Source organism: Ammospiza nelsoni, chromosome 16, assembly GCF_027579445.1.
Source record: "Ammospiza nelsoni isolate bAmmNel1 chromosome 16, bAmmNel1.pri, whole genome shotgun sequence".
NCBI lineage: Eukaryota > Metazoa > Chordata > Aves > Passeriformes > Passerellidae > Ammospiza > Ammospiza nelsoni.
In genome coordinates, this window is record NC_080648.1 from 5,458,177 (window position 1) to 5,481,934 (window position 23,758).

At 48.3% G+C, this 23,758-nt stretch overlaps 2 protein-coding genes across 4 annotated transcripts in view; one reads left to right on the forward strand and one right to left on the reverse strand.

The window, feature by feature from the left end:
- Positions 1-22,484, forward strand: LOC132080361 (rho GTPase-activating protein 7-like). Of its 2 annotated transcripts, XM_059483481.1 has the most exons (13): positions 118-197; positions 7,152-7,223; positions 8,707-8,788; positions 10,119-10,182; positions 11,371-12,689; positions 13,035-13,199; positions 13,838-13,997; positions 15,314-15,512; positions 17,590-17,809; positions 19,477-19,591; positions 19,976-20,996; positions 21,658-21,725; positions 22,027-22,484. In XM_059483481.1, exons 1-11 carry the CDS (start codon positions 173-175, stop codon positions 19,991-19,993), a joined length of 2,439 nt encoding a protein of 812 aa, XP_059339464.1. In that variant the 5' UTR covers positions 118-172; the 3' UTR covers positions 19,994-20,996; positions 21,658-21,725; positions 22,027-22,484. The 2 variants fall into 2 exon arrangements, with proteins under 2 accessions (XP_059339463.1, XP_059339464.1); XM_059483480.1 differs by lacking the exons at positions 118-197; positions 19,976-20,996 and adding an exon at positions 1-104.
- RARS1 (arginyl-tRNA synthetase 1) overlaps positions 21,992-23,758 on the reverse strand; it is a 16,477-nt gene continuing 14,710 nt past the window's right edge. For both annotated transcript variants that reach the window (XM_059483483.1, XM_059483484.1), the window contains 3 exons: positions 23,269-23,441; positions 22,483-22,730; positions 21,992-22,143 (listed from right to left, as the gene is read on the reverse strand). In XM_059483483.1, the coding sequence (XP_059339466.1) occupies positions 22,034-22,143; positions 22,483-22,730; positions 23,269-23,441 (531 nt within the window). In that variant the 3' untranslated portion in view covers positions 21,992-22,033. The remainder of the gene's footprint in view (positions 22,144-22,482; positions 22,731-23,268; positions 23,442-23,758) is intronic.

A 23,758-nucleotide genomic window follows, 5' to 3' on the forward strand; every position in this document is an offset into this window, starting at 1 on the left:
GACAGCGGAGGGGGCGGAGAGAGCGGAGCAGCGCCGGCGGGACACGGGGCTGTGGTAGGTGACAGCCCCGGGGAGGAGCCCGTGGGTGCAGATGACATCCCCAGGTGAGGATCTTGTGGGTGCTGTGGCAGATGACATCCCCGGGGGAGCATCCAGTGGGTGCTATGGGCAGATGACCTCCCCAGGTGAAGATCCAGGTCAGTGACAGCCCTGGGTGACGATCCCATGGGTGCTGATGACGTCCCCAGGTGAGGCTCCTATGCGTGCTATGGCAGATGACAGCCCCAGGTGAGGATGCCGTGGGTGCTGTGGCCAGATGACATCCCTGGGTGAAAATCCAGTGGGTGCTATGGGCAGATGACATCCCCAGGTGAAGATCCAGGTAAGTGACATCCCCAGGTGAGGCTCCAGTGTGTGCTGCTGTTTCCATCGCTGCTTTGTTAGTGTGACAGCAGCTCTCTGGCTGTCAACACTTTGGATCATGCTCTTCCAGTAGCTGCTGCCTTTACTGACTTTTTGGATGCACGTGGAAAGTTCCAGGTAGGTTGTCTGATTTTGTTGCGTATCTTCGAATATCAACAAGCTCCATCAGGGCAGAGTGACCCAGTAAAATTTTGTCTACTGCCCTGGCCTCAGCAGGCTCAGCACCGACTTAGCAGGGGCAATAATCCAGCTTGCTTTTAGTTACAACCACTTACTGGGCAGTCTCTGTTGGGTTAAATAGTTCCTTACATGTAGGTTGGACCTGTGGTGTTACTGGCATTTTGTATAATTAAAGAAAACTTAGTGCTACGCAGTGAAAGAGCACAGACAGTTCACTTGTTTTTGGGGTTTGTTACTTCTGTGCTACATTATATTATTATAAATATATATATGGTATTGGCTCTAGTGGCAGCCAGCAGTACCCTCCCTGCTACAGTTCCTCCCAGAAATCTTGCATCAATTTTTTCTCAGTCATGTACAAGGGTCCTGTGCACAAACATCCATAAGGAGCTTCTGCCTCAGAGAAATGTGGGATCTGTTCCTGCTTCACAGCCAGCAGGGCTGGAGCACAGTGAAGCAACATATCTGGGATTGGATTGCAGGGAGATAAATCCCTTACTTACTTGGATAAGGATTTTCCAGTGTGGATTGGAAATTAGAGAGTTACAGTCTCATTTCTCCTGAAGTTGATGGGAATTAGGTACCAACTTTCCTTGAGCCCTTCAAAATTGCCATAGAGCAAACACTGCCTTCTCTAACACACTCAGAAGCAATTAAAAGATCAGGCAGCACTGACAAACCAGTTAATGTGGTTTACAAAGAAAATGCCTTTAAACTTGTCTGGGTCCCAGGAACCAACAGGGGAGGAAAACGACAAGGACCTGAGTAAAGGCTTTACTATCAGCTTGGGAGTCCTGGTAATCAGCCTGGGAGCTGATGCCAAGGAGCTGGATAAAGATGCAATTAAGGTTGCCACAAAGTTCTGGGATACATTGCAGTTCCCAGCTGTGATAACTGAAGAGTTGGCTGCAGTTCCAAAACACCAGCATGATAGTAAAGTAGGAATGAAAGGACAAATATCTTGGCCTTTTCATTTTCCAGACATTTATGTTCACTATCTGCATGGAGCCTAAATTATCCTGGCTAAATTCCAAGCTATAATCTCTTTTTTTTTTTCCTTCTTCCTCAAGTGGGTTAGTAAAGTACAATTAAGCTTTGATATTTTGCATTGCACAAGAGAAAACAGAATAAACATTTCCACTTATTTATGATCCATCTTAGCTCTTGGAGAGTTGGACAGTTTTACAAGTCCCTGGCTGCTTATCTTGGTCAGTGCAAACACCCTCCTTTGAAAGCATTGCTTTTGAGCCTCCAGCATGGAGCAGACATCATGTTCCCACTCTCTTTTCAAGTAAAAGGATGTAATGTAAATAAAAACAGTTATTAAAAATCCTGTCACAGGTAAAATGCAGTTCTGACGTCCAGAAATCAGAGTTCCAGCACAGCAAATGCATTTTTCACAGGGTGTGTGTAAAGTGTAACATGAAATGGCTCATTAGCAGCTGTAAGTCACAGGGAAGTCACATCAATTCTTACAGCCCTAGGAAGATGCACAAAACAGAAAGATGTGATGGGAAACTCATCCTGTGATGTTCAAATGGAACTGAAAACCCCTCGTCACTTCCAGCAGCACCAGCAGCAAGGACAGGATCTGAGTCAGGGTGTGAAGGACCTGCCAGTCCCCAGCCCAGGGCTCCTGAGCTGCAGGAAGATGTGGGGCAGAGTTTGACATGAGGCTGCCAGTTCTGGGGGCTGGGGATGGCAGTGAGGGCTGTCAGGGAGGAGAGAGGCAGCAGCATTGCCCTGCTGGCACAGCAGGCAGGCTGGGAGCTGGGGATGGCAGTGAGGGCTGTCAGGGAGGAGAGAGGCAGCAGCATTGCCCTGCTGGCACAGCAGGCAGGCTGGGAGCTGGGCACCCTGGGCACCTGCTTGGCTCTGGCTGCTGAGGAGGATTGCTGCATTTAGAGAGGAAAAAAAGGTCCTCTGTGTAATGAGGGAGGTTGGGAAAGAGCAAAATCCTTTGGGATTGTTTCTGTTTCGTTACAGAGTGGTGCAATGTCAGTCAGTGAGGAGTCAGTCCTACCCTCTGCTCTGTTCTCCTGACTGCTGGGCATGTTGAGAAATCCTTTCTTTGCCACAAGCACCACACTTGCATCCCACAGAAAAGGGGACAAGGAGGGTCCTGCAGTAGCTAATGCAGGAGTGCTGCAAACAGCAAGAAAACCCCTCCAATTGTTCTTATTTCTGCCATGGTTTTGGAAGGTGTTCAGATTTAAATCCCTTTAATTCATGAAGTCCTGATCACCCTGTGATTCCTACCTGTTGAAACTGGAAAACTATTTTGGATGGAGATAGAAGCAATGCATCTACCATTGGTTTTTAAAACCTGTTTAAAAACTGCTTTGAAAAAGACCTACAATGAGACACCTCTGTGAAAAACAATACATTTATGTAAAGGTTTCACAGTAGGCTGAGCTCCCTGGCCTGGACCCACCACTGCCCTTGTCCTGCCACTGGAACCTATCAGAACATGTGGTAGCCAATTCAGAAAGCTAAAACTTCTTAAATCTCATCTTGCCAAACAAGAGTGATCATTTCCTGCCAGTTTGGCTGACAGGACCTGCTGGCATCAGCTTGGGGTGGCAGTGAGGAGTAGGAGCTCACAGCTGGGCAAAGGAAGAGGTCTCCTGCTTTGGCAGCAGCTCAAAGTCACACTGCATCCTGGCAGCAAGGTTCACTGTGCTGTGCTTTCAAAATGAAACTTACATTCTCCCATTTTACGTAGAGTACTTTAAAATTTGAAGTACAATTTGATTCTTTTTTAGCTGAAGTTTGCTCACCTCACAGTAAGGCTGCCTGGCCTGTTGGATACACTGCTGTCACTGGTTTGGGTTGCTGCCTCTGCCTCGTTTTTAGGAAAGTGCTTCTTGTCAGGAAAACATCTTAGAGACAATGCCCAAATACCCACATCTCAGCACAGATGTCTTTCCTTTGCTGCAAACAATCTGGTTAGCAGTGCCGTTCATTCTGACAGGGATTTAATTCACACTGCAGCACCTGGTTTGCAGGTTCCTGGTGAGGAGTGTGGGTCCTGCAGGCTGCTCTCAGGACAGTGCTCAGATGGGGACACAGCTCAGCCCAGGAGAGTGCAGTCTGCTCTCAGGATGGGACACACAGCTTCCAAACCCAGGACAGGGGCAGGAGAGGTGTCCTGTGACCGTGTTCACAGGGGTCTTAGATGAGGGAAGAGATGAGGATCTGACTCCGTGTTACAGAAGGCTTGATTTATTATTTTATTATATATTACATTAAAACTACACTAAAAGAATAGAAGAAAAGGTTTCATCTCAGAAGGCTAGCTAAGCTAAGAATAGAAAGGAATGAATAACAAAGGTTTGTGGCTCAGACTGAGAGTCTGAGCCAGCTGACTGTGATTGGCCATTAATTATAAACATCCAACATGTGCCAATCACAGATCCACCTGTTGCATTTCATAGCAGCAGATAATCATTGTTTACATTTTGTTCCTGAGGCCTCTCAGCTTCTCAGGAGTTAAAAATCCTAAGGAAAGGATCTTCATGAAAATATGTCTATGACAGTGTCCCAGCCCTGGTGGAGGCTCTGGGGCTGCAGGGAGGAGGGTGCGTGGGGAAGGGGCAGGGCTGGGGCACAGGCAGCACTCTGAATGCTCTGTGCAGGGGCCTGGGCACAGAATGTACCTGTGGGACACAGCACAGCCAAAGGGTGGCACAGCCCGTGTGCTCTGTGTTGTTTCTCATAAACATCTGGCAGTAACCTACCACCCCTAGCCTCGGGGAAATAGCTGCCTTGGCATGGAGGAGCTGCTGGCAGCCTCTAACCGAGGAATATTAAGTTTTGCAGGATTTGTTTTCCCCATCTGCTTAATTATGAAATCAGTTCAGGAGAGGGAGGTGAGACATTTAGGTCACTCTGCTATTTCAGTTGTGCAGAAAATACCCAAAAGGTGTTAAAAATTGTCATCCTCTGGTCTAGGCCAGGTTACTCCAAGCCCTGTCCAGCCTGGCCTTGAATATTTTGAACTTTTCCAGGGATGAGGCAGCCACAGCTGCTCTGGGCACCCTGTGCCAGGGCCTCACCACCCTCACAGGGAGGAATTTCTTCCCAATATCTAATCCAAACATGCCCTGTGATTGTGCAAAGGTATGTTAAAAGGCCTGGAGATTTCCATCAGCAAAGAAAATTCCCCCAGCTCCTCTGTCCTTGTTCTATGGAAGAAGCCAACTGTAAGTGTGTATTTTCAGTCACATTCATTGAAAATAGCCTCACTAGGTGCAAAATATTTTTCTGCCTTATTTTTTCTGTTCTATTTTGCATCACTTTTCATGGCTTGGTTTGGTCTAAAAATGGAGTTGTGCTTTTAATGTGTTGGGAACTGGGGAAGCTTCAGCCCCTCGAGAGTCCCTGTCTGAGCTGAGGATTGCTGTGCTCAGGCTGAGGTCTGAATGAGGACAGCTACAGTTCCTCCACAGCTGAGATGGCTGAGTGGATCTACTGGGGTTCTAAATGAAAATCACTTTGTGAAAATTTTTAGTGTTAGGCTGGTCATCCTCCTAGCTCTTTCCTACAGATAGCTTTCCTTTTCCTTTTCCTTTTCCTTTTCCTTTTCCTTTTCCTTTTCCTTTTCCTTTTCCTTTTCCTTTTCCTTTTCCTTTTCCTTTTCCTTTTCCTTTTCCTTTTCCTTTTCCTTTTCCTTTTCTTCTTCCCTGTGAATACAATGCTTGTCTTTTATTGTCTCCAGTAAATGCTGTGTTGTGGTAAAGATTATGATAAATTATCGCACTAAATATAGGCATAGGGGATATAAGCTAGTGGATATATATTTCTTCTTGTAGAAGAAATTAGTTTCTGTTCTGCAGTAGGAAAAAAAAGTTTGATCCATCTGTTTTGTGTAAAAATATCCTGGTCTTCCTATGGTATCACTTTATTCTCAGATGAAAAAGCCATGCAGTTTTGTGCAGGGAAGCCTCTGTTAGAACAGCATTGTTCAATTTGATTAAGTGATAATGGAAACAATTTTAAGTTTTAAAGTAGAAAAATAAAATCCTGGAAGTTGTGTGATATTTTTTGGTTAGTGTCTGATTGCACTGATGACTTACAATTGAGAAGCCTGAGCAAAGCAAGCAGTGAATTTGAACAGGTATGAATGTGAAGTGCCCTGGAATCCTAATCTGTGAGTGTATGTGTAAAGAAAATAGTTTTAAGGAACAGCTCTGTTCCTCTGGCCTATCATGCTACTCTTTAAGGTGCTTTAAAAACATTTCTCTCTACTGAGCATGCTAGATTTTCAGGTAGCTCAGCAATGCTCCTTTCTAAGAAGTCTTTGCTTTTAGGTTGGAGGCTGGTGTAGCGCACAATGGGATGCCCACAGACCTGCAGAAATGCATTTGGGAATCCTCTCCTCTTCCACAGCCCCAGACACTTGCAGTGCTCGGAGATCAGAGCTGGGGCATGTACCCATGCTGACCTGCCTGTTTCTGTGATTCTGTAGGGCTGGGCTCACAGAATGTGTGTGATTCTGTGGGGCTGGGCTCACAGAATGTGTGTGGTTCTGTGGGGCTGTGCTCACAGAATGTGTGTGGTTCTGTGGGGCCGGGCTCACAGAATGTGTGTGGTTCTGTGGGGCTGTGCTCACAGAATGTGTGTGATTCTGTGGGGCTGTGCTCACAGAATGTGTGTGATTCTGTGGGGCTGTGCTCACAGAATGTGTGTGGTTCTGTGAGCTGGGCTCTGCTGTGCCCCTGTGGGATGTTCCAGCAGTGCTGGCCACAGGCTTGCCCAGCTGTCACAGAGCGAGCAGCGAGTTCCTGACATCTGCTGTGCTCATTGCCAAGGGCTGGAGGTAGTTGGCAAGGAAATAAATATTGATAGAGCCTAGCAACAGGTACTCCTGAGAACTCTTGTTCTGGGAATGCTTAGGCCGTGGCCAGTGTTATTAAAGTTGTGAGAGCATTTTAAGTTTATTTATAGGGTTTGTTTGTGTCTTATCACCATCTCTCAGCGCTGGAATGCACGAGCAGGCTTTGCCATGTGAGGGCACAGATGTGAGCCCCACACCCTGCTCTGGTCACTCGTTTCTACTGGCAGTAGATGCTCCATTGCCCCCAGCTCAGGGACAGCTGATTTACCCACCCTGTGTGACATTCCAAGTGTGTGTTCAAATCTATCAATCCTTTATTTGCTTATCTCAGTAGTGTGAGTGACTATTGCAGAGCTACGTGCATTGGAGACAAAGATTTATTCCTTTTTAGCAATATCCTAGCAAAACATTAACGCACAAAATTTCAGAGAGTGTGCCAGGTGAAATTAGCTTATCACTGCTGATTTACCCTGCTGTGTGACATCCCAAGTGTGTGTTCAAATCTATCAATCCTATATTTGCTGATCTCAATAGCATAAATGACTATTACGGAACTTTGTATGTGCATCGGAACAAGGATTTATTCCTTTTTAGCAATATCCTAGAAGAACATTAACACACAAGATTTCAGAGAGTATGCCAGGTGAACTTAGCTTCTCACTGTCTCTGCTGAGCACTGTCCATGAACAACTGTGTGTTCTCCTTGCAGAAATTGAAGCCAGAGAAGCCTGCGACTGGCTGAGAGCTGCTGGATTTCCCCAGTATGCTCAGCTGTTTGAAGGTATGATCACAAAGACTTGCCAAGCAGCTGACACTGAATTTGAGTGGAATTGTTCACATAAATAATATATTTTAGAACCTGACACTTCTGATGGAAGCACTTCCAAATTCTGTTATATCTTCATGCCAACCTGGAGGAAAGGAGTGACCTGGTGTGATTTCTTGCAGAAGGGACATCTCAGCAGGGACTCAGTACAATTCTTTAAAGGACCAAATCTTCCCTGGTTTTCTTTTCCTATTGTTAGACTGTAACTCAGTCAAATTTCTGCTTTTGTTATTTTTAGTTGCTTATAATTTTTTCAGGCTCTTTTCCTTGGGGTGCTGGAAGTGATGTTTCCAACCACTGATTGCATCCAAAACTCCTCTGAGGCTCTGCAGCCTGTGATCTGAGTGAGATTGCTTTATTGGTGTTTTGAAAAAGCATGTTGCAAAAAATCATCTTGCAATCATAAGTGTTCAGGAGGAATATTCAGCAGCAGCCAGCCAGTCAAAAATGCAATTTCAGCATGTTTCTATGTTGTTAAAACTAGTAAGTGTGCTTATTTCTTGGGAGGAGGTATGGGTTTGTTGAGAGCTTGTATAATTTTTCAGGCCACACTTGTGCATATACCTTAAAACTGTTCTTCTTTAAAATATGGTTTTTGTTATACTTTAAAATATGGTTTTTGTTACAAACATTGAAAGTAACAAAATCTAACCTAATTTAAGAAATTTATCAAAGAACCACAGTTAAAGAACAACATGAACTGCTCTTATTCCCACCTCTCCTAGTCACTGCAAAATTGAAAATTTGCAGTAAAGCCAGTAGAGCTGGGTTTGAAAGCTGTATATCATGAAACCTGGAAATGCTTCCTGTCTGCCCACAGCAGATTGTGTTCCATAAGCTGTTTGTTGGAAATGTGCATTGCCATGCTTCTGGAAAATGAATCCCCTGCCTTACCTTGCTGCTTATGCTGTTTCCTGACCTGGCTAGCAAAATAAAGCTTATAAAATGAGCTAAGAAAATACATATGGACCCCAGTGGTTCCCTCATGTGCCAGGCTAAATCTCAGGAGCTGAAACACTGAACTCTTCATCTCCCAGCCCAGCATGATGTGTCAGGCTCCCTGGAGCTCAGAGAGTGTTTCTCATGAGCTGCATTGCACCTCACCATGGCAAAAAAAATAAATCCCTGCTTTATCCTATAGAAGGTGCAGAGAACCAAAGCAAATCTAAAGGTTATTTTGTGTTTCTCATCAGTGACTGCAAGCTCCTGGAAATGCAGAAGGGCTTGTCCACCTGTACCAACAGCAGCAAGCAGATCCTTGTGTTTGTTCCCCCCCTTGCCCTAAGGAACTGATCCTCACTTGCTGGAAGGATGTTTGCATGAGTGCACAGCTATAGAAATAGAAGTAGTTTCATTTCATCCTGTGATAAATAAGCTGCAAAACTGAAAGTCTTTGCAACTACAGCTCAGATTTCAGATTCAACTTCTCTGTTCACAGATATGCAGTTTCCCATTGATGTAAAAACTGTGAGGAGAGATCATGAGTTTTTAGATGGAGATGCAATTGAATCACTGTTCAGGTAAACATTAATCATGGATCATCTTTGATACCCCCAGCCCCCCAGTGACTTGTTACTCATCTTTTCATGCCTCTGCTTTTGTCAGAGAGGAACAAAGTCACCAAATCTGTGACTGAGGAAATCACTTCACCACAGTTTAGTGCCAATATAGTTGGTTATTTTAGGAATTAAAAGGTAAAGTAAGCACATGTCTGCACTCCCTCTTTAGCCAAGCTCTCAGGGATGTTACACTGAGCATTAAATATCTTTTTTGTGATTAGAAATGGCTGCAAGCTGATTAAAAATAACCAGCTCCCTGCAAGCATGGCAGGCTGCTCTCTAGGATCATGTGCAATGGAGTGCAGGAATTTCCTCCAACTCCTGTTCCAGCAGATAGACAGAAAAAAAAATTACCTGCATGAGATCTGCTCTGTTTTCCTGAATATTTTTTGGGTGAGAAGCAAAGGTACTGGTTTGAAGTTACTGCTTTGCCACAGCTGTTCAGAGCACACAAATGAACCTGCACTGGCAGTGCCCAGTCAGACTCAGGGCCCTGTGGAATTTCCCCAGGATCAGAGCCAGGACAGTGTGAGGCTCCTGCTTCAGCTGGTGCTGCAGGTACTGCAGCTCCTCATGAGGAGATTGGGCAGCAGAGTTTCTTCAGCAGAAATCATGATTTCTAACACTTACTGCAAAGTTCCTCTCCTGGCGAGGTGTTCTGGTCCTTTTCTGAGCTCCCGCTCTGCCTGCACCTGGGGACCAAGAGGAGTTGTTCACACTCACATCTCTAAAGCACAGCAGATGTTAGAGAACTTTGGGTATATTTTGTTTCTTGGTGTCACTCCTGTCCTGTTTGCTCCTTGGAGAGACTGTGTGCCTCGTGTTGATGCCACCTATTGTTTGACATCTAAGTGATTGACTAATGTGGGGACCTTACTGATTCCACAAGCTTTAATTAAAATTATAGATAATGAGTCCTTCCAGAGATACAGGTTAACATCTTCATTTTAATTTTTTTTTTTTTAGGAGCCCACATAGAATTTCATTTCTTTTCAAAATCTTAAATCAATATGAAGTTTTCCACAATCATTAGCACTAATGATTTTTTTTTTAATTAGATTGATTATTGTCTTCTCTAGTTTAAAGATGGCAGAACTGGAAGTGTGAACATCATGGTGTTGTTATTGGTGCTGGTTTTGGGGCCAGTGTATGGGAGCCTCTAGCAGAATGTCACTCTTTGACAATAGTGAAGACTCCCTGGTAGAAGATCACAACTAGTTTAGTGCATGTTTGTTTTCAAGCAATAAAATAGCTGAAATGTAAAACTCCTGTGTTTTTTCTCAAACCCTAGAAGGTTGAACACATTGAACAAGTATGCATCAATGAAAGTGGAAATAAGCCGTGACAGGAATCGGGTATGTCTGTAACATACAGTTCCTGTTCTGATTAAACATGTGTTGAGCTGTTGTTTCAAACACCTGGGTTCAAAAGTGCATGAAGGATTAGCAATTCCTGAACTTTCCTTTCTATTCCATGCCACAAAGTTCTGCTGTTTGCATGTTATGTTGAGAAACCATAGGGATGGAGATTGCTGCTATGTAATGTTTGAAACTTTGCAAGGCAGGTTAGGGGTGGCTTCTGAAACACTTAAAAAATTTGATTTGACACAGGTTACTGTCCAAAAATTCACTGTGGGAGGAGAAGTTGCCCCAAAGCCCCATCATGGCTATCATTGCTTTTCTATGTAGTTTCCCACCTTATGCAAGTCCTGAAAGGGAAATTTCACTCCTGTTGACTTAAAGAAATCCAAAGGGGAATCCAAATGTTCAGCCAATACAAGCTGAGTGGGTTTTAGCTGTGCTGTCTTTGTGCCCTGCCACTGCAGCTAAATCAGAGTGGGGCCCACAGCTTGGCTGGGCAGCCCCAGCCCTGCCAAACCTCTGAGCCACCGGGGATTAACTACAGGACTAGAGAGAAAATAATGCCAAATTCTGGGAAAATGTCTGGGTTTTGGAGAGTTCTGCTCTCTCTTGGGGCAGAATGGGGCAGGAGAAGAGGCAGGTGGCTCCCATCTCTGCAATGTTTCACTGTGCCAGTGTCCCCTCAGAGTGGGGACAATCCAGCAAAGGGCACCTGGTGCAGGTGGGAGCTCCAGAAGGGTGCACAGGTACTGATGCTGCACAGCCCCACAGCTAAACACTTCTTTACCTGAAAATGGATGGGTTTTGGTCACAGAAGTGTGAGAGTGCTTGATTTGTTTGACTTTAGGAAAGGCAGTGTAAACCCAATACAACTATCTTTCAAAATGCTTGGATTTGCCACAAAACAGGATTTTTCACCCTTAGATCAAATCTGTCACTTTTTCCTGTGGTCACTTCCCAGATTTATCAGCATGCTTGGGCATCATTTGTCAGCCTACTTTTCAACTAACTTAGGGCAGATCTTCAATGTCTGAGTGGTCACATTTCCCTGTGTTAGTTGTGGAGGTTTCAGAAGTCGGCAGAAAATTTAAGTCTACATTTTATATTAAACTGCTTTTTGTAATTTAAAATTTGCCAAACGTTGCCCTTGAATTTGTGTTGTTTTTTTTTCCTCCTTCCCAGAGTGATGACTCTGAGGATGATGAGCCCTGTGCCATCAGTGACAGGTGGGCCTACGAGAGGTGCAGCCAGCGCTGGTCTCGCGTTGGGAGCCTGGCAGCTCTCCCAGCAGAGCTGGGGGCTGGAGCTCCCACCCCAGTGCTGAAAATCATCAGCAATGAGGACAGTGTCTGTCTGGATCATGGTGAGAAGCATGATGTGTCCTCGGTTCACAGCACCAGCAGTGCTGACAGTGACATTGTTAACTCCCAGAAACCTTTTGAAGATGTGGAAACCAGCACGAGCTCCTCAAGGTGTTCCTCAGTTAAGGTACCTTCACTGGACTCTGCTTTTAGTTGTTCTCCTCCCCCCAGTGAATTTTTAACTATCACCAGTGAGGAGAAGCTTTTGGACAAGTCACCATCTAAAAAGAGGAAGAGCCTTCTAAAGAAAATGGAGAAGCTGCACTTAAGGAGCTGCAGTTTAAGGAGTGGTCAGTCAAAGGCCAAACCCATAATAAGTGAACCTGTTCTTCTGGAAGGACTTAATGAAGAAAAGATGAAGATGCTGAACTGTGTAAATATTTCTGACCTCTCTGGCATCCGAACAAAGAACAATTCTCCCTTTTCTCCCCAGAGCAGTAATAGCAGCCATCAGTCTGTGAACAGCAGCACAGGGAGCACTGCAAGGCCTGTTACAAAACCAGGCAGCCCCTGTGAAGGAAGGAGGATGCATGCAGAACACATGGACACCAGCAAGCTGCTGCTGGGGAACGATCTATCCCAGCAAAACCTAAAAAATGACATGACATTACCAAAGAGCCAGATGTTTCAAATACCACAAGGCCACAAACCTGGCACTTTCCCCACAGTGCTTACAGACAGCTCCCTGTCTGCAGACAGCTCCTCTGTCAACTGGAGGACTGGGAGCTTCCACGGGTGCAGGAGGAGCAGGAGCAGCTCCAGGGGCGCCAGGAGCCCCGTGCTGGGCAGGGATCAGAGGCTCAGTGTGTATGACAACATGCCCAGCCCCGAGCTGCAGGGCCTGGAGCAGCTCGGCGACGACGACGTTTTCTCAGAGCTGAACAGTGTCATTGCAGATGTCAATGGCCTCAAAAAGCTGGTGGATCAGTGGACTGAGAAGTTCTCAGATGATGGGGATTCTGACTTTGCCAGTGACTTGGCCTCTTTGTGTCCACCTTCCCCTAAGGAAAGCTCTGTTGAACCAGAGGGCTCAGAAGATAAGAGAGCAGGGGAGGCTGGGGGAGAGAGCAGCTGTGGCCTGGGCAAGGAGATTGGTTCTGCAGAGCTGGCATACATCACAGACTCTAAAAACACCAACAGGTCAGCCATCCTTGGGTTTGCCTTTGATTCTGTCCACTCAAATATAATTGGTTTACCAGAACAAAGTCTGTCCTGGGTAGCAGGGTCTGCCCTGCAGGTGGCAGGTACTGCTCCACAGGCACCAATTCTGACCTCTGCTGAACAGGGACACTCATAATCTGCATGAGCACTCAGGCATTGGAGCCAGGGAAACAGTTTGTATTGCCACAGCCCCTCCTGGATGGGAAGCACCTTGTTTAAGTGCAAATAACTGCAGGTCATTTAGAGTCTTGGGTGCTTCACAGACGCAGGTAGGAAACAGGGATGGGGAAATGGTCCTAAGGTTAAGCAATATTTGTCCCATAGGCACGGGAAGCAGCACTGGTGTGTGGAAGAGAACCTGGAAGGCCTTTCCCTGCAGACTGATGGCCAGTCAGCTGCCCAGCTGGCCCGCACACAAAAGCTGGCATTGCTGAAACTCACAGCTCTAATGGACAGATATTCCCCGTCCAGTAAGCAGGGCTGGAACTGGTAAGTTGTGTGATATTGAAACAACCTGAGCTGGAAAGAAAGGGGTTGATGTAAGCATGTGAATTTCCTTGTCTGCATGCATTGCATGTGTTCAGGATGAAGAATTTCATCCTATTAAATTGCCAGCAGCTCTGTGGTTATTTCCATGGCTCCAGCATTTCCTGTGCTGTGGGCTGCACTTTGGCCCCTCGCTGCTCTTACTGATTTTAAGGCACATCATAGTGTCTCTTTAAATTTGCCCAATTGCAGGGCTTTTTCAGAGGACCATCCCAGTGACTGTGGGACTGAGGATCCAGCCCTTCAGCACTGTCTGTTTGAACTAAACCAGTGACAAATTCAGACACTCAAAGGACTTACATACATTTTGTGATAGGGAGCTTGTATTTGAATATAGAAAGAATGAAAAAAACCCTGCAGTCCTATGGAATGTATTTCCCACGAGGATGCTTTATTAAAGTTAATTTCAGCAATGAAATGAGGAAGTCATCCCTGTAATTGATGATTTTCTGTCCCTCCTGGTGCTGTGTGTATTTGGGGCTGTGACAAGGTGCAGCCCAGCCCTTTCTGATGAGTGTACAGCAGCAGGTGCAATGTGCTGCACACCTGGTAAGCTGCATCTACTTGGTTTTCATTTCCAGGACCATACCAAAGTTCATAAAAAAGCCCAAAGCCTCAGACTACAAGGACAAAAATGTGTTTGGGGTTCCTTTACTGCTGAACATGCAGCGGACAAGCCATCCCCTGCCCAATGGCATTCTGCAAGCCCTGGAGTACCTGAGAAGCCACTTTCTCGACCAGGTATGAGCTCAAGGCAGCCCAGAGGAGCTCTGGGCCATGAGCAGATCTGCTCCAGGGAAGCAGACTCTCTTTCATGCTTTTTTGAAGGAGTTTTTTACCCCTGAGGCTCTGAGTAGGCAGAAGGGTGTAGCTCTGAGCAGGTGGCCTGTGAGGAAATGCCAGTGCTGATTCCCTCTGGGAATGCCTTTAGCCCTGTGCTGTGTTTCTGTGCCTTCCCTCAGTGAAACCCTCCTGGTGCAGGCAGTTTCTAGGCTGCCTTTGCCTGGGGAGGTGTCATGGCTCTGCTCCCCAGGGAGGCAAATCTGCCAATGTCACTGTTCCTCTGTTCTGTGGCTGCCGCTGGTAGTGCCAGAGCTGATGTGAGAATTAGTCTTGTTTCAGCTGAAATGCGCCACTCAGCAGAGAGAAAACATTACAGCACTGCCTGTTACAGCTTTTCCTGGAGCTCAGCTGAGTATTTATCCCCTGAGCGGAGATGGCAGAGGAAGTATGTGCTCTATATGGTATTTCCATAGCATAGCTGCAGAAATGAAGACCTTGTGACATGAGACATATTAGTTAAAGAGAGGACTTTTCTTCCTGTGCTTTGCCATTGTCTAGAAGTGTTATATGATGCCAAAGTGCAAAAGTGACAGTGCAAGTGTTTTTCATATAAATTCAGTTCATATAAATAAACCAGAGAGTGTAAACACTGCCACAGTGGCACAGAGTAAAACTGTCACCAGACATTTTGGTGGGTTGAGCTCATGGGAAACTCCTAAATCTCGCTGAGTTGACAATCACATTAAAAAGAACATCAAATTTTCCCTCCTAATGGCATCTGCCCTTTGCCAGCCTGTGGAAAAATTAGATGTATCAGGTGTTACAGGGAGCTTTGTGGATCTCAGAGTCAGTTTGTGTAAGCCAACAGCTGATGTATGTTTGTGTTTGGTGGGCACACAGTGGTGAATTTGAAACTTAGAGTTCCCATGTGTAAACACAGCCTGCCCAAGAGAATGGATATGTGTCAATGGTAGTGATTCTAAAAGGCAAAATAAGTACTTTTGTATGAAATAAAAGCCAAACAAAGATGAAAATTGGTATGTCACAGCTGATTCTGTGGGTACCAGGCATGGCTTGCCTCAGAGAAATGTCCATGTGGCTTCTGATACAAAAGTATTTTGGTGTTCAATCAATGATACCGAAGTATTTTGGTGTTCAATCCCACTGCCACAGGATATTTGCTGTTAGAAGGAAGGTGAAGGATCACTTATTTATCAAAATTTTGATTCCCAATGACTCCTCTCTTTGCCTCTAATAATTCCTTTTACCCACAGGTTGGCCTGTTCCGAAAATCGGGCGTTAAATCCAGGATCCTGTCCTTAAGAGAAATGAATGAAACCAGCCCAAACAATGTGTGCTACGAGGGGCAGTCAGCCTTTGACGTGGCAGACATGGTGAAGCAGTATTTCCGAGACCTCCCCGAGCCCATCTTCACCAGCAGGCTCTGTGAATCCTTCCTGCACATCTACCAGTGTAGGTACCCAGGGCTGGCATTTCCCTGCTCTCTGGCCACAGGGAATAACACACAGCTTTCCCAGCACTGTCCTGGGAAAGGCTGTGAGGAGATCAGAGGAAAAGAATAATAAACAATTCTTAGCCCAACTTGCTGCACCTGGTGTTGTGCACATGTGGAATGGGTTATGGAGATTTGTGTACCTAAGGGTGGTTTCTTAATTGGCCAATGGTGATGGTGTTTTAATTAAAGGACCAATAAAGTCCACCTGTAGTGAACTAGGGTATTAAAAAAGCAATGGGTTTTTTAATAAAAAAGAATTAGCCTTCTGAATGATAGAGTCCATATGTCATCTTCTTTCCTATCCCCTGTACCTAACACTGACATTTTCCAGTGCCTTGGATATCTTAATATCCATAAGGCAGTGGCCAGACAGGACTAGTGCCAAGACCCCTGCAGCCAGAGGGGACAAGGCAGGCTGGACATTTCTGACAAGATGAGTTCCTGTGGCTCTGGATCTGGGAGCTTCCCTTCTGCATCCTCTGAACCAGCTGGTTCTCTTCTCTCAAGGATGAGTGTAAGGAAATGCTGCGGCAGCCTCTTTAAACTGTGCTTTTAAAGAGTTATTGCCTTGTGCAAAATTAAGAAATAACCTGGTCTCCTTGTTCATGGCATGGCATAGCTGCTTGAGCAAGAAGACCTGATATATTGATTTATTTCTTTATTAAGGTGCCCAAGAACAGCTGCTGTGAAACAGCTGGGAAATGCCAGCAGCTTTCTGTCTGTGCTCACAGTTACTATCCTTGAGACTCAAACCAAAAAACCAAGAAAACTCAAAGCTGAAATACTGCATTTAATACAGTTTAAACAGGTTCTATTTCCAGCACTTTGCCCTCAAGGAATTCACTTTCTAAAAGCAGATGGATTGGGGAAGGAGCTTGAAGTAGGGCTGATAATGTTGTTGGGACAGACAAGTTTCTTCTGCTTCTGAGAAAGGGTTTTGAAAGACAAATTGTGAGCTTTCTGAGAGGACTGGTTTTGCAGCCTAACCCATGTGGCTTTTATTGACCTAAGTCAGTGAGCAGCTTCTGTTCTGTGTACAGTGTAGGTTCATGGAACTTCTGTTGGGTTTTATTTCATCACCTGCCAGGGTTTTAAAATTTTGTCAGAAAATGATTTATCTGTTTGAAATAAGTTTTCTTCTTGCATTCACAAAACCTCCTTTGTAAGGAGATCTACAATTCCCATGTCCAAAGGATGTATAACTGCTTTCCTCCAATTACTGTAATCTGGCCACTGTCTACCTCCTGCCTCTTGTTCTGGGAGAGAAACAGCAAACACCCAAATTCTATTGACCCCACTCACCCATCTTTTGGAGCAAGTGCACAGGTTAAATTACTCTTTTGGAGATAAGAATTATGCTATTTTCACCGAGTAGTGTTCTATGTATGTGAGTGTGTTCACACTTGTTTCACCAAGTGTGTTCTATGTATGTGCTTCTACCTGAAGGGAAGGACAAGTGATCTTCTGCCCTTTGCAGTGGTGTTAATTGGAGAAATCCTTGTGCTGGGGATGTATGGCAGGATGAACCAGACCCACATTCCTGCCAGAGCTTTGTGGCCAGACAGTCTCAATGGGGGTTAGTGTGAATTAAAATCTGTTGGCAAAACACTGGTCTCTGAATTGAGTTATCTGAGAGCATCTGTTCTCTTCATGCTTGAAGCTGAAAGGAAAAGACAGTAGAGCAGCTCCAGAGTATCACTGCAGAGTCATATTTTATGGGGAGACAGCTCCTTATTTGGATTGTAACTCAGTTCAGGATGTGTTCATTAGCATGGTGTTCAAGATAAATGGCAAGTCAGGCAGCAGCATGCCTGGGTGTGAACATGCACCTGACAGGCAGCAGGAGAAATGGTTCATGTTTGGTGGGATAATGGCCTTGCCTTGTCTGCTGTGAGCTCGGGACAAGGAAATGGATGAACCTACAGGCTCAGGGCCCTGCTGGGGACTCTGTGATGGGTGCTCCTTCTGCAGGTCACGAGGGGTATTTGTCACGGTTTGTGTTTTCAGGATTCTTGTCATGGTTTGTGTTTCCAGACGTGCCGAAGGACGAGCAGTTTCAGGCTGTCCAGGCTGCTATTCTCCTTCTCCCAAAGGAAAACAGAGAAGCTTTGAAAATCCTCCTGTTCTTCCTGCGAGACGTGGTGGCTTTTGTCGAGGAGAACCAGATGACCCCAACCAACATTGCTGTCTGTCTGGCTCCTTCTTTGTTTCACCTCAACACCCTGAGGCGGGACAGCTCCTCCTCCTCTACCAGGTATTGGCACTGCTGCTGTCCACACTGCTCTTGCTGGAGCAGTGCTTTCTGTGGCTGGCCTGGGCTCAGTGTCTGATCTTGAGGGGGAAATGGGCTGTGTGTGCCATGGGTTTGCCTTCAATCCGGTTGCTGAGGTGCAGCAGGAGCTGCCTGCAGTGCATGGAGCAGTGTGGTCACTCTGCCCAGTGCAGAGGCTGTGCTGAGGCCCCATTGCTGTGCTCCTGACCATTCTCTGTGTGTTTCCCTCACCCCTGGCTGCCCAGGAGCCCAGCATGTGGCTCATTGCTAGCCTTAAAGTGCTGCTGGCCATTGGAAATGTGCTACTGCACTGCCCACCTGAGCCCAGGTGTGGCCTCAAGGCCCTGCAGATACCTGGCAGATTGAGGCAGCTGGTTCTGCTGGGTGATAAGGGGATCATTCCTGCCAAATTGAGCCAGGGGATTCTGTAAATTTATCTTAATAAGTAAAAGTATCTGGGTTGCATAACATCCCCTGTCTGTACGTGCAGGGAGGAAGGTGCCCTTGGGCCAAAGCAGACAAATAATCTCTGAGAGCATTCGTGCCTTATCTGGCTCCTGGAGCAGGGCTGTGTGCTCTGCTGGTGCTGCTGGGCTGTGGACAGACAGACAGGGCAGGAGAGCTCAGCTGGCTGAGCAGGGAGCATCGTGCCCCCGACAGCACAGCGAGCTGAGCACTCACTTGGGGATCTGCAGGGGAGGACAGTCCCAAAGCAAAGCTGTCAGATGTGCTGTTGGCATCTCTCAGGCTCTGCATAGCACAGGGGAAGGGAAAGAAAACACTGAGGATTTTCTTTTCAATGTCACAAAGCATCAGAAAACGCCTCAGGCATTCCTGTGCTGAGCTGGCACCCGGGGGAGCCACGGGGCCACCACCAGGGCGCCTGGGGAGGGGATGCAGTGGGGGCAGCAGGTCCTGCTGCATTGCTGGGCTGTCTGAGCTCCTGGGAGCCACACTCTGGGACTTGCTCCTCTTTGCTTTGCATCAGAGCTGCTCTGAAATGTTAGCACCAAAGATAGCAATGGGGTTTTCTCTTTGTTGTCAGTGTTTAGAAGGCAGGATGCTTTGAAGCTGTGGCTCTGCTGTAACTGTGCATTAATGCCTTGGTGCAGGGTTCCCACTTCAAAGGGTTCCAGCTGACAGGACTGACTGAGGAGCAGCACTCAGGACTATTATCTTCCACCCAATTTTCAAGCCCTTTGGCAGGAATGTACATAGATAAAAGTTTCAGAAGCCAAGACTAATGATGTAATACCACTAGCATGAATTAAAAGAGGGGACTGTTTTTGAAATGTGTTGGGTGTGGTTTGGGCTAAAGGATTTAAAAGGTTTTGCATGGGTTTTGCAGGTATCAAAGGAGCTTGGTATTGGTGTAAATAAGCTTGGGGTCATTGTTGTTCTTGGCCAAGTGTGTGATGGTGTGTTTGGGGAATAAATTCCTTGACTTGCCCTTCTTGGGTGTCCATTACTACTGGCCAGTAGTGCCCTGGACACCTTTGGGATGTGCTGGGAGGGAATTGACCTTCAGTGGTCACACTGCATTAGCCATTAGCCCTGCATGGCACAGTGCAGATCCTTCAGTGCAGAGTGTTTAGTGTAGTTCCCAGCACTTTGCTCACTCAGCCTCCCTCTCACCTTCCCCTCTCTAGGTCCAGCCAGAGGAAGTGCAGCCTGGGGAAGCCAGACCAGAGGGAGCTGAACGAGAACCTGGCAGCAACGCAGGGCTTGGCCCACATGATCATGGAGTGCAACAGGCTCTTCCAGGTACGTCCCTCACTGTCACCCAGCAAAGCTCTGGCCATCCTGGGGGGAGGCTGGCTTGGAGCAGCAGCTGGGCAATGTCCCTGCCAGCCCAGCTGCTGCTCTGCCTGTGACAGATGGGCACCCTGCTGCTGCCACCAAAGGGAAAATGAGTGTCATTATTGCACTCCTCCATCCACAGCGTGATGGGACTTCACTCCATGGGCTTGGGGACAGCTTAGAGAGCACCTGTGGGGCAGTGGCTGCCACGTGCCCTGGCAGGGAGGCCCTGGCCATCCCTGCTGGAGAGTGGGTTGAAGTTCTGCTGCTGGGGCCTGGCCAGAGCAACAGCCATGCCTGTGCCTGGCCATTGACCCCAGTGATCTGACCCTGGACCTTGGCCCACAGACTGACTTCCCAGCCTGACCGTGCCTTTGCTGTCATTATGGACTTGCCTGGTGATCCTTACACTGTGGCTGACCCTGGTTGCTGTCCCTGGACCTGATCCTGACCTCCCTTCCTGGCTGGCTCACCTTCCTGGCTCCACCTGGGACCTCATCGCCGTAGCTGTGTCTGATGGATGTGTCTGATGGATGTGTCTGATGATCTTTTACTCTTGGCTGACCCTGGCTGCCACCTCTGGCACAGCCCCAGCAGTGTGGGACAGGGCAGCTGCCCTGCCAGCTCTGTTATCCCACCTGACCCTGGCCCCTTTCCCTCAGGGGTGCCGTCCACACTCCAACAGCCAGCTCAGACCTTCTGATCCTCTGCTCCAGCTGTTTGCCTGGGCAGGGGACGCTGCCCCATGGCCCCCTGCACTGACACATGGCCCTGCCCCAGGGCTCCCCAGCACTGATTCCACAGCCAGTGCCTGGCCTCTGAGTGACACAGCTGAGGGTCCCAGGGCTCTGATCCCTGCATGCCTCAGTCTCCAGCCCAGACAGGGCTCCTAAGTGCCCCCTCCACCCCCAGCCCAACCATGGCCCCTGTTTGCCCAGCAGGGGCCTGAACCCTGTGCCCAGCTCTGAGGTGTCAGGGTGCCCTGACACCCCTGCCCTGCACCCTCAGGTCAGCCCTGGCAGCACAGCCCTGTTCCTGGCTGCATGGCCCCATGGAACAGCCCATGGGAGCTCTGGGCTACCCCTGCACACACGGACACCCCACAGCCCTGCTGTGACCATTGCTGCCCCTCGCCCCGGGGTGCTGAGACGCAGGGATTGCCTGCAGAGGGCTGTCCCCTCCTGCTGGAGGCCACAGCTCAGCGTGGCAGCCCCTGCCATGCCCGTGCCTGGAGGAACACCTGGGTCTGCTGCTCTGGCCCCAGAGCTGGACTGGTCACTGTGGCCACCGCTGGACTTCTGCCCCTGAGGGGGCCCCGCGAGCAGGACCCGGCTGGCACCGCTGCCACCCAGCCTGCCAGCTGGCACAGGTAGGGTGGGACAGGGCCTGGCTCTGAGCCCCGGGGGCAGGGAGAGCTCCATGGCACGGGAAGGGCACAGGGAGCACAGCACACGGCTGGGCAGCTGGTGACATGCATGGCTGTCACCCTGCTGGCAGCAGCGCCAGGCCTGGTGGGCTTGTGGGCAGTGCTCAGCCACGGGGAGAGTGTGTTTGCATGGGTCTGCACTTGGTGAAGTGCCAGCTGGTGCCCACCACATCAGGTACTGAGCAGCTGTGAAAGCTGAGCCCTCCCCAGCGCTCTGCACATGGCAGAACCTGATACAGCTCTCTCTATATACATATATATATATATATACATACACATATGTACACATGCATGTCAGTGAGCACGTGCATCAATGCAGCACCTTCTCTCCAGCGGTACCATAGCTGCATTTTTGTGCTGCTTTAGGACTCTGGAAGTTTTCTTAGGAGGCTCACAGCAGAGCCTCCAACAAACCCCAAGGCAAAGGCAGGAGCTGTGGCTCCTTGTAGCTGCCCACCATTGATATGCACTGCACAAAGAGGTTTGCAACTCTGTAGGGATTCAAAACATTGCTGCTGAGGGGAAAGGCATTTCCCTTGTGTTTTCCTCAGAGGGAATGTAGTTTAACTGATCTGCTCCTCTCCTGGGCTTCCTGCTCCTCCAGGTAAAGCTGCTGCCTGCCTCCCTGCACCATCACAGATGACATCAAAGGCTGGGTGACATGCACCTAAGGTAAAGTGGATGGAGGGAGTATGGATCAGAGTATTGCTGGCTCTGGGAGCGTGGGTGGGTGGAGGGTTCCCTGGAGGTACCTTTGGGTGTTCTGAGTTCAAGGGCTTTGGCTCCTGCACTGAGAATTGCTCTGAGCTGTACTCACAGCCACTTGTCTGCCTCTGTATCTGCAGCTACTTAAGCCACACTCCTTTTCTTTCCTTTTCCCTCCCCTCTCTGCTTTTTTTTTCCCTTACCACAACCCCACTCCAACAGACAGAGAGAACTGCAGTTGTTTAGTCCCTTTATTGTCATTCCACAGGGAACTGCTACATCCTCTGCACAGGCTTAATGCCCAGGATGTCGAATCCTTTGGCCATGACGGTGGCAGTGGCTTCGCACAGCAGCAGCCTCCACATGTTCACCTTCACGATCTGGCCTGGAAAACACAGACACAGGAGCTGGAGAAGCTGCTCAGAACAACAGTACCTTCCACAGGGGAAGCCCCTGCACCCAAAACCAGGCCCTGGATGGCACATGGAATCCTTCCTGCTCTCCCCAAGCCAGGCAGACTGACCACTCCTCCTGTTTGCAGGTGCCTGGCTGCTCCCAGCTCTGCTCAGTCTTCCTGCTCAGTCATAACACAGTCTCTGTCAATCCTCCCACATGGACACAGCAGTGTGACAACAGCCTTTCCAACACAGGGTAACACCCTGGAGCTGGATGTAACCACAGGATGTGACACAGGCACACACAGCACCCCCTGGCCAGCACTCACCAGTCTGCCTGTCCTTCTCCACGCAGTAGCAGCTGTCATAGAACTCAGTGAAGGTGGTGGCCAGCTCATACAAGTAGTCACAGAGTGTGTGCAATAACAAGTCCTCCAGGATCTTCTGCAGGATCTCAGGAAACCTCAGGATGCACTTGCCCAGCTTCCACTCCTTCTCATGGTCGAGGACAAGCACCTCCTCCCTGGCTGCCTTCCGCAGCATCTGCTCATCGATGTTGGCCAGGCGAGCAATGGCCCTGGAAGGGTCCAGAACAGAGGCTGCTTGTGAGGGTCCCACTGCCCAGCCTGCCCAGGGCTGATGGCCTCCCCTGCCCAGTCCTGGGTGACCAAAGAGGACAGTCAGCCCTCAATCCAGCAGGGCACTGCAGAGGAACAGGGAGGGATGGGCTCAAGGCACCTGCATCAGCCAGGACAGCTGATACTGCCAAGCAAACCAGGGCTCAGGGTGCCAGAAAAACTGGGGTGTGGCAATACCTGAGCTGAGCAGCTGCTGGAACACATCCTTTTCCAACCACCTAAATCCTCTGCTTCCCAGGAACTCCCACAGTTCCCTCCCCGGGCTGTGTGTCACACAGAGGAGCCAGTTTGGGTGGCACTGGACACATCGTGTGCAATGACAAATAAAACCTTGTCCGTGGTTCATACCAGTGTAGCTGGCTTCTCTTACAAACACCCCCAACAGCACTGGTGTGACTGTCACCCCTTGGCCCACACGTCCCTTTGTGACACAGCTGCAGAGAGCACCAGCTCCTGCAGCTCCAGCACCCCTCTCACCTGATGCGTGTGAAGGCGTAGAGCAGATAGGCAGCTGTGTTCCCTCGGTCATCCAGCATCTTGTCAAAGGAGAACACGTAATCATTGAGCCTGTTGTGGGACAGATCTGCATATTTGATGCATCCAAAAGCCACTGATGTCTGGGCAGCTTTCAGCTCTTCTGGTGTCAGGACCTGGTGCAATTTGCAAACAGACAAGAGTCAAGAGGAAGAATAAAGCACAGTGCACAGGCCTGGCCTCTCAGCAGGGCTCAGGAGGAGAGCCCAGGCTGCTGAGGGCATTCACCCACCTGGTGCTCAGTTCACACACACTTCTCTGCCTCAGGGCACCAGACAACTCCATATCCATCCCTCACTTCTGCAATCCACTGGCACCACAGCCCTGCCCAGGTTAGGGCTGACTCCCTCTCCTGACAGCCCACAGGACCTCTGTGCCCCACAGCCTGCCAGTTGTGATGTGCTCTGCTCCTGCTTCTTACATGTACATGGAA